The sequence below is a fragment of the Naegleria fowleri genome (genome assembly GCF_008403515.1).
Source record: "Naegleria fowleri strain ATCC 30894 chromosome Unknown tig17, whole genome shotgun sequence".
Classification (NCBI taxonomy): Eukaryota; Heterolobosea; class Eutetramitea; order Acrasida; family Naegleriidae; genus Naegleria; species Naegleria fowleri.
The window spans coordinates 395,894-410,667 of record NW_025407949.1 but is presented as its reverse complement, the minus strand read 5'-3'; the positions used below and the strand labels follow the sequence as shown (position 1 = coordinate 410,667).

The window sequence follows — 14,774 nt, the reverse complement described above, 5'->3', positions numbered from 1 at the left end:
GTAGTAGTAGTAGTAGTAGTTATAGTGGTAGTAGTAGTAATGAAGAGTTTGTTGAAAATTGTTCAAATTGAAAGGTCAAATGATGAGTCACATGAGATTCATTCGCGAATAAAAAAAATATTTTTAAAAAAATAAATAAAATCGAATTTGAATGACATGAGTCTCGTCATCGAGTCGACCATTATTAGACTTACCATCGTTTGCACCATCACCAATCGCTAAACCATTCTTTCCTAATTTCTTCTTTGCCAAATCTACGAGCATGGACTTTTGTTTTGGAGTTGCTCGACAACAAATGACAGTTTTACACTTCTTAATGAGTTTGATAAAGAATTTCTGAGAGAGTGGTTCCATACAATGAGTGAATGCATGACCATCAATCACCAAAGCCACCTGTTTGGATTGGAATGAATCTAATTTGGAAATGGAATTTAAATAAGTTTCAATTCCCTTTGCACACACTTGATCATTCACAACTTTGGTATAACGATCGGAATCTGGAATTCTTGACTCTGGATCTCCATCCAAAGTAAAGATTTGTGAATCTTCATCTAAAAAGTTAGACATGGTGGCAATATTGACAGCAGTCTCTCTCTTATCTCCTGTTAATAACCATAATTGTAATCCAGCTTGTAAGAAAAAATCGAATGGTTTCTGGAACTTTTGGTTGAAGCTTATCTTCAATACCTGAGGCACCTGTAATTAAAAGATTCTTTTCAATTTCTTTTTCAGCTTGTTCAATGGCTTGATCTCTTGTTTTTGTTAAGAGTGATTTAGCAGCATTGTATCGAGTAATCCATTCATTAAATTCATCATGTCCAATAAATTTATAGGCCAAAAGTAAGGTTCGAAGTCCATCCTTTGCAAAATCTAAAATATGTTCATCTAATTTTGGTTTTAAGAGTTTAGAATTGGATGGATCAATGAATGGAAATAGAAAACTATCAGCACCTTTGGTATAACAAACAATCATTCCCTCAGGATGATTGATATCTGAATCTGAGAGATGGTGTTGTTGTTGAGCAATCTTTTTAAATACTGGAAAATCATTCAAAAAGTCTTGTGGAATTTTGAAGAAGGTGGACATTCGTTTACGATCAGGAGTGAATGGAATTTCACACAATCTCTCAAACGTGTAGTCTTTTCCAAAAATAGAAACTACGGTTCTCTTCTCAGAGAAGGATTTGAGTACAAAATCATTATTCACAGCACCCAATACCAATGCCACTTCATCCACACTTTCACCTTCAAAGAATTTTCTTGTTGCAGTGCTAGTAGTAGTAGTACTGGATGGATCTGAGCCATGCAATGGTTTCTCACGTACAGCCACATTATGACACAAGGAAAGGAGTAGTAATGTGTTCATTCCTAAAAAGAATTCATTCTCTGAAGAGATGGATAATTTTCGATTGGAAATGATAGAATCAATTTCAGGTTGTGGTAATTGAAAGATCATGTTGTTCAAACTCTCACCATGTTCATTCATTGTAACCCATTGGACTCCATGTTTCTTCATCAAGTGATAATCTTTCAATTGATTCAATACTCGTCCAATATGACCCTTGGTTTGATAATCATCATGAATATAATCATTTCCAATACAACACTTATTGAATACCATTGAATTTTCAGTGAGTGTTCCAGTCTTATCCGAAAAGATGATATCAATTTGTGATAAATCTGCATTCAAATCACTTGAAATGGAGACTGAATTCATAAATACCTTCTTATCAGGATCATGTGGATGTGTATCATAGATGGCCATTTGATTGTCCATGGTAATGAACCATGCTTGAATCATTTTCACAAATTCCAAAGATACAAACAATGAGACTGGAATTAACAAGTTCAACAAAATGAAATAGGTCAAAATGGAGAGAACCACATAACCAGCATCCGTCGTTTCAATTTTTGACTTTCCAGTGTAGGCATAACGGCAAGCATTTACAAATTCTTCATAACCACCCAATCCAACAAAAATCAAACAGAAAATAATTTGCAAAACGAATAAAGCTCCAATAAAGTAGTTCAACATCTTGTTCACAAAACTGAACTTCACTTTAGCCTTTTGCATGTTCTTCATAATCTTGGTGTCGGGACCAGTGTAAATGACAATTCCATAAATGTATTGAGTAGATCTCAAAATAGAACCTTTTAACAATAGATTTGCATGAGAGAGTGGAATTTCTGGACCCATTCCTTCCACTTTGATAGAACCTTTGAATTTGTAAAGTTCTTCATTTGGAGGTTGACAATCAATGATTCCTTTCATGGAAGAGAGTTTCTCTGGAGTGTTGAATGCGTGTAGACCTTTCGGACAATTTCTTGTTTTCAAATTAGTTTCACCATCCAAATTTGCAGTTTCAATATTACAACTTCCATCTTCTAAATTGGATGTAATTAATAATATATCGGCTGGAAATGAATAATCTTCAGAGACTTTGACAATATCTCCCACACGAACATCACAAGTATCGACTCTCTGGAATTCATTCTCTTTCAGTACGTACGCGCTCATTTTGTTCACTTTCCGATCACTCAAATAACGCAGAAAATCTTCACCACCTTCTCGGACCATGTTCACACCTAAAATAAATATCACTGGGAGAACACTTGTGACTGGATTGGTTGGACTGACACCTGGAACTAATGCAAATATCATGACAATGATAAAGTAAATGTTACCAATTTTTTTCATTTGAAGCAATGGATTGAGAATTAAAAAGTTCCACCAAGTGTACTATTTAAATGTCATTTGGTGGATTTTAATAGTGAACAAAGACACAAGTGTATCATCCATACAAGGAAAGAGAGAGAGGCAGAAAATCAGTGTTGTATATATCAGAAGGTCATGTATATTTGAAGTGGAATGCGAGTATGTGTAACATCAAGATGGTCGAATTTTGTTCATTTGACAAGGCAGCAGTGAATAGTCATGAAAAAAGTCAATCGCTCACTAAAAACACAAAAATTACCTACCTTGGTCGTACTGATATAATTCGATGGAAATCGTGGTCTCTTAATTCCCAAATACCATTTCTTGGTTTCCTTGCTATTGGCATCCCAATCATTGATATGAAGTTTATACTTTTCATCTTCATCAGCAGCAGCAAGATCTTTACGTTCCTCTCCTTGTTGAGAGGAGGGAGGTGATGGTGTTTGTGCAGCATCGGAGGAATTGTTCATTTGATCATTATTGTCAATGATGGAGGAAGTATGATTCAAAGCTTGTTGATGAGGAGAACCATTCATAGACACCACCACTACATTCTCTTTTTGATGATTAGAATCAACGATAATGGTTTGAGAGGAATCATTCTCCATCGATGGAACCCGAATCAATGAAGGTGATACAATGAGAGGAGGAGGTGATGTAAGGGCACCGGAGCTGCTACTATGAGCAGTATTATTTTCATATTGTTGTTGTGGTTTGAAAGGTAAATAGGGAATTTCATGTGGTTGTTGGTGGTGTTGTTGGTTATTGTTTTGAGAAGAACCCATCTCCATCATCATCGAAGGCGAGGATGACGACGATGGTTGCTGGTTCTGTTGATGATGACTCATATTTTTTGATAATGGTGAAAAACAGAAGAGGAAGAGGCTAACAATCGGGGACGCGTATTCTTAATCAGGACGATTTTTTGTGGTCATCAACCACTAATTTCTTGAGAGCTCGAGTTGGATGGTTATTTGTGGTGATTGGATATCGAAAATCGAGAGAGAAGAAAAATGTCAATTGTCAAGAGTTCTCAACAAGAAGCAGATCTGAACGGAATGTAGTAGCCGTTGTGGTGTTCTCTCTTGAAAACTCTGACAAGAGAGGGTGATCTGATTTTTTACCTGTGAGAGTGGTTGGTTATGATTGTTTTTTTGTCAAGACACACTCGCGGCGGTTCAAGTTCACATCCGTGAAAATTGCATTCGGAAGGGGTGATGAAAGTTGTAACGGAAAAAAGGAACTGACCACCAAACAAAACCAGGAGCTGTTTTTACGGCAATCTCTGACAGAATCATGTTCAACAACTACAGTATTCTTTGATTTCGCATCGATCATGGATAATCGTTGAAATATAAGCCGTTTGATCACATATTCTTTTAGAGAGATTGATCTGTTTGGAAAAATTCTTTCTTTGAAATATTCGCCAAACGAAGAAGAAGGCCAAACTGCATTCGCCTTTGAATTCAAAGAGATTTTTCCTTGCTGAGGATGTCTGAGGTGGCGCGGCTTTGATCGAGAATTGAATTGCTGCAATATATTCAAAGGGTGGATGAATATCATCGCTTCGTTAATTTAGACTGTAACACGAACGTGTTTAAGTTTGTAAAAAACTATTTTAGTAATAATATTGATCAAAACATTGCTCAAAAAATTGTTTAGTTTGTGTCTATCATTACATACCACCAACATGGATCCATCACACAGTAGTAAACCAACCGCCAGTAAGAGTACTGATCAAGGTCACCATAGCAATAGACCTATAGTTAGCTCTAGTTCTGAAGGGATTGATTCTCCTCATGAAGCTCATCAAACTGAAAGATCTCATCACGAATCTGTTCAATCCACCGAAGAACACCATGAGAAGAAATCTCATCGTAGAGAAGAACTTGATGAAGAAGACAATGAAAATGTTGAAGAAGAAGAGGAACCAAAAATTAGATTTGTTACTAAAAAAGCCAAGAATGACAATTCCTTCACTATTCCATGCAAGTACCACGCCAAGTGGTATACAACCAACACCTCAAGTTGCTGGTGCTTCTTCATCAGGAAACATTCAACAACAAGGTGTTCAAGGATTTCCTCAATCATTCCCACAATGGTTTCAACAAATGTATCAACATCAACAACCGTTTTACATGAACAATCCTTTTATGTACTCTCCAGCAGTGTATCCACAGTTCATGATGCCTCAAGCAACTTCTTCTTCAACACCAGTGAATCGATCTATTCCATTCCAATTGGGTGATCATTCACAAGCTACAGTTTATTCTTCGAATCGCGATCAACAACTGAAAGAAATCATGCATGAGTATAAGATTGAGGATAAACCTACTGTATCTGATATAGAGTTCAGAACCCATTGTGAGGCCTGTGTTATGAACTTCTATCGCAATGGAAAATTCATGGAGAATATCCCTAAATTGTATAACAAGTACCTTGGATTACTTCAGAATCCTGGCTTCACAGGTACCAATATTCCTTCTTTCAAATTAGACGAAGATTGTATCCAGACACCAGTCATCCAAATTTTGAATGATTATGCTATCATCTCTGGCCGTTGTTTTACCATTGCAGCAATAAGTCCATTATTAACTGAGTTACAGAGAATTGAGTTGAGAGCTTTGGGCAACTTGTTAAACTGTACCTCCCCTTCAATTCTCACTCAATCCATTATTCATTCTCAAAGTCTTTCCACTTCCAACATTACTCTAAGAAATCTTTTGACAGAAGGCAATTCAACAGGAGAAGCAAAACTTCATGAAGAGCAAAAGAACAATTTGGCCTTCCAAGTCATGACAAAGTCTCTCAGTGAAGAGAGAAAATACAAAAACAAGAACAAAACTCTCTCAAGCAATAAGGGAGAAAACCATTACAAAGGTGATTCCTCCAAGAAAGAGTATGGAAGAAAGGGTAATTTCAATTCCAAATCAAATCCCTCAGGACCCAGTTCTTCCAACAAATGAACCTCAATCCATCCTCAAAGGAGGACAACTCTCTCAATTTTGGAAGAATTGGGAGAAATGGGGAACTTCTCCCAGAATCCTGGAATGGATTCGAAATGGAGTAACAATCTCTTCAAACAAGGAGAAATGGATGGAATTTGGAAACAACACCATTCGCGGAGTAGAGGAATGCAAATGGATGAACCAGGAACTACCAAAAATGTTAGCAGCAGTCTTTGTCACATTAATCAAGGATTTACAACAACAGAAGGATCTTGTATTGAATCCGATTCATCTAGTAACCAAGAAAGGTCTAGATTTATTCAGACTCATTCTGGATCTAAGGAAGATGAATCTGGGAATAGATTTAGAATCTTTCAAGATGGAAACTTTACTCAATACAATCAAAATACTCAAACCAGGGACTTGGGCTACCAAGATCGATCTTTCGAAAGGTTACTACCATATCCCAATACACCCCAATTCTCGCAAATTATTGGGATTCATATGGAACAACCAATTTTATCATTTCAATGTCCTACCATTTGGCCTATCGTCAGCTCCCAGAATATTTACAAAGATTATGAAACAGGTTGTCAAGAAATGGAGATTTCAAGGAATGATCATCTTCATTTACATCGACGACATTCTAATTCTCAGTTTCATGGGAAAGGAACATTGCCGAATGCAAACCCTTCAAGTATTAGCGGATATGAAATACCTGGGTTTCATGATTCAACCTTCCAAATGTATTCTGGAACCAACTCAATCGATAGAATACTTGGGCCTACAACTAGATTTTTTGAATGGGAAAGTACTAATCCCACAACAGAAAAAGGAAATTGCATTAGAAAGAATCAATCAAATGACCTCCATGGCCATAATGCACCAATCCATCTCTTGTCGCAAGATCGCTCAATTCCTGGGAAAAATCGAATTTCTAAGTAAAGCGGAGAAAGCAATACCAGTGTTTTGCTACCGCCTCAAAAGAAGTATGAACTCCATAGTTCAAAAGAAAGGTTGGTCAGCAACCATGAGAATATTTCAAAACTGTCTGAAGGATTTGAAAATTCTCAAAACATTAATTCAGAATTCTCAAGGAACTCCCTTCGAACTATCATGGGATCTCAAGAGAATTTATACGGACAGCTCCTTACAGGGATTTGGTGCTATCCAGAACAACAATGTCTTGGGATCCCTCAACTCAACATCAACATATCAACGAGAAGGAATTGACAACAGCTTTGGTTTTCCTAAAGGAAGCAGTTCAATTACATCTTTATCCTCCAAAAACTCAATTCCATCTAATTTCAGACAATACAACAGCAGTTTCCTATCTCAAGAAGGGTTATGGTCCAGTGGATTCCCTAGCAACAATTGCAAGGAGAATATGGAAACTTTTAATGAAACAAGAATGGTCCATACTGAAAGTGAGCTATATTCCAACAATGGAAAATGTCACAGCAGATCACCTATCGAGGATGGGAGAATGGGAAACTTCTCAAGAGTTATTCAACCTCCTCAATCAAAAATATGGCCCATTTACAGTGGACAGGTTTGCCTCCAAGGACAACCACCATTTAATCAAATTCAATTCTTGGAATCATCAACAAGATGCTTTCAACGAGGATTGGAATCAAGACAACAATTACATGGTTCCTCCTCTTTCCTTGATTCCTCAAACCATCTTGAAAATCATCAAGAACCAAGCGAAGGGTTTATTGATTATTCCCAATTGGAGCAGCTCTTAGTGGTATCCACTACTGCTAAGAATCTCAGTCGAGACAGAATCATTTCATCCAAAGATGCTTATCAACAAGCAATCATCAGAGCTATTGAAAAACTCAAAATGGACCGAGTTCTTAGCAGTGAACGGAGAACTCTAGTAACTGATGGTTATAGATGTCTCTGCATTGAAACTAAATATTCCAGTAATTACATTTTCAATCTATGGAGACGTTTTAAAAGATATCAGAATTATAGATTTTGGTATCAACTTCCGTTCACTTATGAGTCTGCAGAAGAATTTATTTATCATAAATTAGATTCTTAAAAAGGTTGGGAAATCCCTTTAATCAAAACTTCTATTTCCTTTTTCGCCTTCTTATTGAAAATTCCATTCGAATGGAAAGAAGAAATTGATTCTATTATTCGTGGAGCCAACAAATTGTATAATAGAACCCAACGACATACAAAAGAAAGAGAACCATTATTAATTGAACACATATCCAGATTCAATTCTGTATACAATCCAACTTCTCAAGAAGACAAATTCGACAAGCTACTAATTTTGGTAACTCTAGTCATTGGTTTCAGAACACTTTTCAGACCGAGTGACTTGGCATCAATGAAATGGTCTGATGTTAAAGTGGATAAACCTCATTTTAACTGGATTACCATTAAAGATTGGTGGCATAAGACTGATCAAGATGGCAGGAATCACAATGTAGTTGTTATTGAACCTGCAAAGAACACTTTAATTTGCCCAGTTGCAATTATTAAGCAGTACATTACTGAAGTTGAAAATATCAAACATCCTAATAGTCCGTTCCTTTCGCAAAAGGATAACTTGTTCTTAACAAGGGATGATATTTGTTATTTTCTTAAATTCCTTTGCAAGGTTCTCAATATCAAAGATCACTTGACAGGTCATTCGATGAGAATTGGTAGTGCAACCAAATAAAAAAAGAAGGTGAACATTTTGATATTGTAGAATTTGCTGGCAATTTGAATTCTCTATCATATAGAGCTTATATTAAGAGTATTGCTTTAGCAACCAGAGGTCTATCCTCAACGATTTTCAAAGAGAATTCACAACCAAATGCTCAATCCTTGCACCCTCTGAACCAAACCAATTTGTAAATATTATTACTATAGTTTCTTTACACATAAAAATTGATTAGAATTTGATGGAAACAAAAATGATGAAACGAATGATGACCACGACAATCACCACCACAGCAGTGAGGAGAAGATTCATTCAGAGAAGACTCAATATCTTCTGCTGCATTGACAACAAGCACGACTCGAGTCGGAATTCGAATTTTATGAGCAACTTTGGACCCAACATGATTGCTAATGAACCATTCCCGACATCCTATATTCGTTCCTATTCAACAAACAATGGACATTCATCCATGATGAATATTCATCATTTAAATAATAATTCATCAACTTGTTTAAATCCGAGCCATCAGAGGCACTCAAGTGAACAAGACAATAGAAATTTAATTTCGAATTGCATGATGGAAAATTCCATACATTATCCTCATACCTCAAAATCCTTTTATTTATCAACTCTGACATCGATGATCCTTATCGATGACAGGTGAAAGTGTATGGCATATGACCTTCATGAAATGATCAATTCCCTTCTGCATTCGCTCTTTTCAAATAAAACCGCCTCATTAAAAACCTCAATGAGCCTTCACAACAACAACATTGGAATATGTAAATACCAATAACACTCATGAATTCATTATCACCAAACACAACACTGTATTATTTATTGTTTCCTTCCATAAGAGCCAACTTTTCTTCCAACTTTTCAATAATATCAATCATGTCTTCATTATCTTTATCAAGTTCTTCAATACGTTTCTCCTTTTCAGAAATGATCAATTTAGCCTTTTTGAGAGATTCCTGTACAGTTGCAAATTGTTGCAATAATTGTTGATGATTTAAATTCATTTGAGAAAGGTTTTGTTTGAGTGTTTCATTTTCTTGACGTAGTGCATTCACTGAGGAATCCTTTTGTGTGAATTGATTCTTTAGATTCATGAGATCATTTTGCATCAATTGAATGGTTTGTTGGAAACTCTCATTGGATTTCAACAAATTCTGAACTTCATCTTGTTTTTGTTTCAATTCTTGTTGAAGTCTATTGGACTGATTCAATGCTGCCATTTCCTTCTCTCGATACACTTGTTCCATCTTTTCTGTTTGTTGAAGATTTGATGCTGTTAATTGAGAAATGTATTGTTTGAGAGAATCGTTTTCTGAATAGAGAGAATTGATTTGAGAGTCTTTCATTGACAATTGATTGGAGAAATTCATAGATTCTTGTTTTTTCAATTGGTTGATTTTTTCTTCAAATTCTCTCGTCATGTGTTCAATTTCATCTTCTTTTTGTTTCAATTGTAATTGTAATTGATTCAATTGCTCTTGTTGTAAATTATTTTTAAATTCCTTTTCATGGAGTTCGGAATCGAATCTTTCTTGTAGAGTTTTCAATTTCAGTTGAGTTTGTTCGAGTTGAGCCTTATACTCTGAAACTCGTTGTTGTGTTTGTTGTTGATTCATTTCCATTTGTTGATTCAATTCAGAGAGATGATTCTTTTCATCTTGAAGAGTATTCAATCGTTCGGAGAGTTCGGTGATTCGAGTTTTGAGTTTTTGATTTTCATTGGAGAGATTTCTTAATTGATTTTGATACGTTTCATTGGTTGAGTTAATTTCATGAATGGTGGTATCCTTTTCCAGTTTGAGAGTTTGAATTTCATATTCAAGTTTTGAAATTTGTTGTTTGTATTCTTCTTCTACGACTTGTCGTTTTTCAATTTCTTGATTTTTTTCTCGAATCAGTCGTTCTTTTTCTTCTTGTTGGAGTTTCTTGTTGTGTTTTTCCAAATCTTTTAAGAGAATATTTTGTTCTAGAGTCATTTCAGGAGTGTTTTGAGAGAAGAAGGTTAAAATGGTGTCTAGGAAGGTTCAAAACATGTTCAAAAAAGGTAAATGATCGAGGGATCAACAAATGTTCAAAAAAGGTAAATGAAATGTCAAATAGGATTTGTGTGGATCCAAGTATGACATGATGAATGGAATTAATAATTAAAACAATAGAATCATTGGCTAATGTCTAACACACACACACTACAATGACTACAATGCTACTACTTACTCATGGCAGATAATGCAAAGGTTGCAAATTCCAAATCAATGGGAAGTACTTCAATAGGAGTGGTATCACTAATTTGTAGAGATTCATAATTAAATTTGGGTTGATTCAATGCACCAATCATGACATTGTGTTGTCTTAAAATATCAAATTTGTCTTTCATTCTCTGAATACCCACACGTCTTTGAATTATATCAATGACACATGTTCTGAACAAAAGATGAGAGTCATAGGATGAACACAAGTTGATGATGAGAATCATAGGATGACAAGTGAGTGGAATTGAATTAGTCATTCAGAATGATGAGAGAATGCAAATTCAACATCATAATGAATAAGAAGATCACATCATGATATGTACATTTATATGAATCAAAACAAACAACAACAACAACTACTTACTTGGTAATCCTTCCAACAGGAATAGAATCATGATGGTGAACTCCTTCTTCATCACCACCATTACTACCATCACCACCCACATGATGATTCCATACTCCAATTGGAGTCAATGGATCTTCATATTCAATACACACAAGTCCTAACAACATACAACACAAGGCTTGAATGAGAGGACTTGCTGTCATGCCAATATCACTCGTGATGACTTCAGAGAACTTTGGGTGATTCATTATCATAGGAGTAATGATAGAGGAATGATAGAGGAATGATAGAGGAATGATAGAGGAATGGTATGATGGTGGTGATGGTTATAGAGTTCATTACAATAACGAATAGAATGAAAAGGGTATAACAAGTTCCCATTTCACAATCATGACCAATACAAGTTAATTCAACATTTAACAAATCATGTGAGATGATGAAAATTAGTAATATTAAAATGTATCCATTCTCTCTCTTTCTTATACTACTACTTACAAATAATAATGTTGAACGAGAATGTTCAATAAATTTTCGAGCAGATTGTGAACTTCCATTCATCCATTCACACAATAATCTCAATAAGGCACATGTATAAAAATCATGGGCTCGAGATTTGATGGCATATACCACAAGATTAATGAGACATGTGAAGAAGGATTTGGAGAAGTATGATGACAATAGGATTGGACCACCAGTGCTGCTGATGTTGTTATCATCTCCATTACTACTAGTACTACTCGTCATTGTTGTTGAGGTGGGAGGATCACCACTACGATGAATACCACTCTGACCACTCTGACCACTCTGACCACTCTGACCACTCTGACCACTCTGAATACTTTGAATACTACTACTAGTACTACTCTGACCACTCTGACCACTTTGAATACCACAACCACTCGAGACACCACCACTTGTACCACCACGATGAATACTACTACTCCTACCACTCCTACTTTCAAAATAAGGTATCTCTAATAGAATATCTTTACATTTTGTATTTTGTCGAAGGATGACACTTAGAATAGAAATGGCATGAACACTTTCGAGAGGATGAAATTTAGGTTGATCCAATGAGAATAATGCATCGGATAATACAATTCCACATAACATGCACTCCTCAGAGGAACATGATATTAAATGAGGTGCTTTCACTGTGGAGGCAATGAGTAATTGACCTTCTTTGTTGTTGTAAAGAAATCTTCTCAATGTAGAAAATGCTAATTGTCTGTGTGTGTGTGTATGAGGAGTGTGTGTGTGTAGGAGTGTGTGTGTGTAGGAGTGTGTGTGTGTAGGAGTGTGTGTGTAGGAGTGTGTGTGTGTAGGAGTGTGTATGGTACAAAATGGTGGTGATGTTGTTGTTGTTGTTATTCATGAGAGTATATTCCATTCATTCCATTCAATAGGTGGTGTCATAGGTGTGTGTGTGTGTGTGTGTGTGGTTCGTATACGAATAATATATGGTGGTGGAGTGATGATGATCAAATTCAGGTGTACACATATATGGTGGTGGAATGATGAGGATGATCAAATTCAATAGATGTAATAGGTGTGTGGTACTTACCTTCGATATTCATCACCATCGTATAAAACAAGTTTACACAATCGAATAATTGCTGATTCTTCAATCATTAAGGAATGTATCAAACCATTTCCACTTGAATTGGTGATCAATACATTTTGAATTCCATTACTCATTAATAATTGACTTGGAATGGACATTGTATTTCCATATTGAAAGAAATAACCTTCTAATACTTCTTGAGCAATTCGATTGTTATACATTAAATGTCCTAAAATGAAAATAGATTTCATGTTAATATCATACATGATGGTTCTAATGAGAGGTGGAATTAAATGAAAGAATTCTTGTTGTTGAGAAGAATCATTTCCCACAATGGATGTAAAAATATAATCCAAAGATAATTTCAAAATTGGAATTAAAAGACTCATCTGAGAAGTATTTCTTGTTCCACCTCTGTGATGATGTGTAATTATATCTTTGACAGGTTCTCTAGTAGATTTCATCAATTCTAAAATGATATCCAACACAATGGATATAATTTCTAATTGTTTTTCACTGTTTGCAATGTGTTTGAAATTTTGTTTGAAAATTTCTTGTTGTTCATTCTTATTCAATACCATCATCATGGGATACATTGGATTGGAAATACTAAAATGATCACTCAAGAGGTGTGAAGAGAGATTGGAATGTTGTTGAGAATTCAGTTCTGATTGTGTATCATTAGAACTAGTACCACCACCACTCATTAAATTCATGGCAACTCCAGCCACACTTTTGAGAAAGCCAAAAGAGGATGACTCGAGATTGTTGTCAGATGATGATTTCATCGTGTGATCATCATGAAGACCAGTATTCGTACGAGTCGTCATAGTACCACCACTACCACTACCACTACTACTTTTATCACCAATATTACCATCAATACCACTACTACTACTTATACCAAGACTACCACCACTACTCATCCTAGCAGTAGGGAGAGTAGAATCAAATTTAAACTCTGGAATGACCAATAATGGATACAAAAATGACATTCCAAAATTTTGGAGCATTAAAAATTGTTTTCGATTCAATTCATTGTCTTTCAATAAATATAAAATAATATAAAGACAATCGAGAACGACAACTCCTCCTTGATTTCCTCCTTCTTGTAAAATAATTCCAAATAATTTTTCAAATGCACCCTCAAAGACAATAATCTTTTTTAACTCATTTCCAATGGCCATAGTGTGTTCTTGTGGTTCTGAAAGAGATTGATTAATTTCTCTTGTTAAATTTCTTAAAAATAGAATTCCTTCATTTCTCAGTACTCCATATTCATTCAATAACGACAATATTAATGGAATTGCTGCTTCTTTGAGAATAGCATCTTGAAGGACTAGAGAATTGTATTGTAAAAGTATATTCAATAATTGAATTGTTTGATACCTAATATAGGAATTATTTTCGTTGAGCAAAGAAATTAAAATTGATAAATAATTATTATTTTTGATCATTAAATCTAAATAAATAGGTCCATGGTTTTCGAGTTGAGCCAAATTACATATAATTGTCAAATATTGACGAGTAGTAGATTCATTTTCATTTTGATTTAAATAATTCATGAGTTTAGGGAAATTTTCTTTGAATTCTTTGTGATGATTGAAACGAGTCATAGTCGACGAGCTTTGATTGTCTTGAGAGGATAATTCAATGAGATGTTCCATGGCTTCAATTTTATCATCATGAAGGGAAGAGGTTTCGATTCGATGCAACAAGTCCGAAACACTCACATCGATGGATGATGTTCGAGAAGAAGAAGAGAGAATGGGTTTTACCTGAACAATATCGACATGATCCTCTCGAGTAGTAGTAGTACCAGTAGTGGTGGTAGTGGTGTTGTTGTTTGAATTCAAAAGCTGAGAAGTTGGTACCTTGTCCTCCTCTTCATCATCATGAAGATCGGCTGGTGTAAGAAGATTTTGGAAGATCCAAGAGGCCATCGATCGAGATATTTTTTGTTGGTGTGATGATGTTTGATTTGGCAAAGGTTTATTTTGACAATTTCCAATTATATTAAGGTATATATTTTATTGTTTATATACACGAACACGTGGGTAGAATAACGACATGTGTTTCATAAAAACAATCCACACGAAATGATGCATCGTTTCCACAATTTAACGAGACAAATATCACGTGATATATGTATCCTTTGACAACAACAAGATATATACCTACCACTACTACAATTAAGGGTAATTAAATGACCTTCCTCATCATCATGGAAAAAGACAGCCATGACCTTTCTCCCTCGGACCGACCACC

General features: G+C 35.3%; 5 protein-coding genes across 5 annotated transcripts in view; 2 read left to right on the top strand and 3 right to left on the bottom strand.

The window, feature by feature from the left end:
- The window catches only part of FDP41_013247 (uncharacterized protein), a gene marked incomplete at both ends in the record, with an annotated part of 1,639 nt that extends 1,072 nt beyond the window's left edge, over positions 1-567 (bottom strand). Inside the window, one exon of the mRNA XM_044703856.1 lies at positions 195-567. Coding sequence (XP_044565477.1) covers positions 195-567 — 373 coding nt within the window. The remainder of the gene's footprint in view (positions 1-194) is intronic.
- Positions 568-595: 28 nt separating this feature from the next.
- On the bottom strand, positions 596-3,564 carry FDP41_013246 (uncharacterized protein; the record flags this gene model as incomplete). The annotated part of the gene is made up of 2 exons (XM_044703855.1): positions 596-2,740; positions 2,980-3,564. 2 exons carry the CDS (start codon positions 3,562-3,564, stop codon positions 596-598), a joined length of 2,730 nt encoding a protein of 909 aa, XP_044565476.1.
- A 1,011-nt stretch (positions 3,565-4,575) lies between these two features.
- Positions 4,576-5,682, top strand: FDP41_013245 (uncharacterized protein; the record flags this gene model as incomplete). Its single annotated transcript, XM_044703854.1, has 1 exon — positions 4,576-5,682. The coding sequence occupies one exon, from the start codon at positions 4,576-4,578 to the stop codon at positions 5,680-5,682; it is 1,107 nt and encodes a 368-aa protein (XP_044565475.1).
- Positions 5,683-5,881: 199 nt separating this feature from the next.
- Positions 5,882-7,714, top strand: FDP41_013244 (uncharacterized protein; the record flags this gene model as incomplete). Its single annotated transcript, XM_044703853.1, has 1 exon — positions 5,882-7,714. One exon carries the CDS (start codon positions 5,882-5,884, stop codon positions 7,712-7,714), a length of 1,833 nt encoding a protein of 610 aa, XP_044565474.1.
- Positions 7,715-9,162: 1,448 nt separating this feature from the next.
- FDP41_013243 (uncharacterized protein) lies at positions 9,163-14,449 on the bottom strand (the record flags this gene model as incomplete). The annotated part of the gene is made up of 5 exons (XM_044703852.1): positions 9,163-10,361; positions 10,562-10,767; positions 10,961-11,175; positions 11,438-12,170; positions 12,507-14,449. The coding sequence occupies 5 exons, from the start codon at positions 14,447-14,449 to the stop codon at positions 9,163-9,165; spliced, it is 4,296 nt and encodes a 1,431-aa protein (XP_044565473.1).
- Between the last annotated feature and the right edge of the window lie 325 nt (positions 14,450-14,774).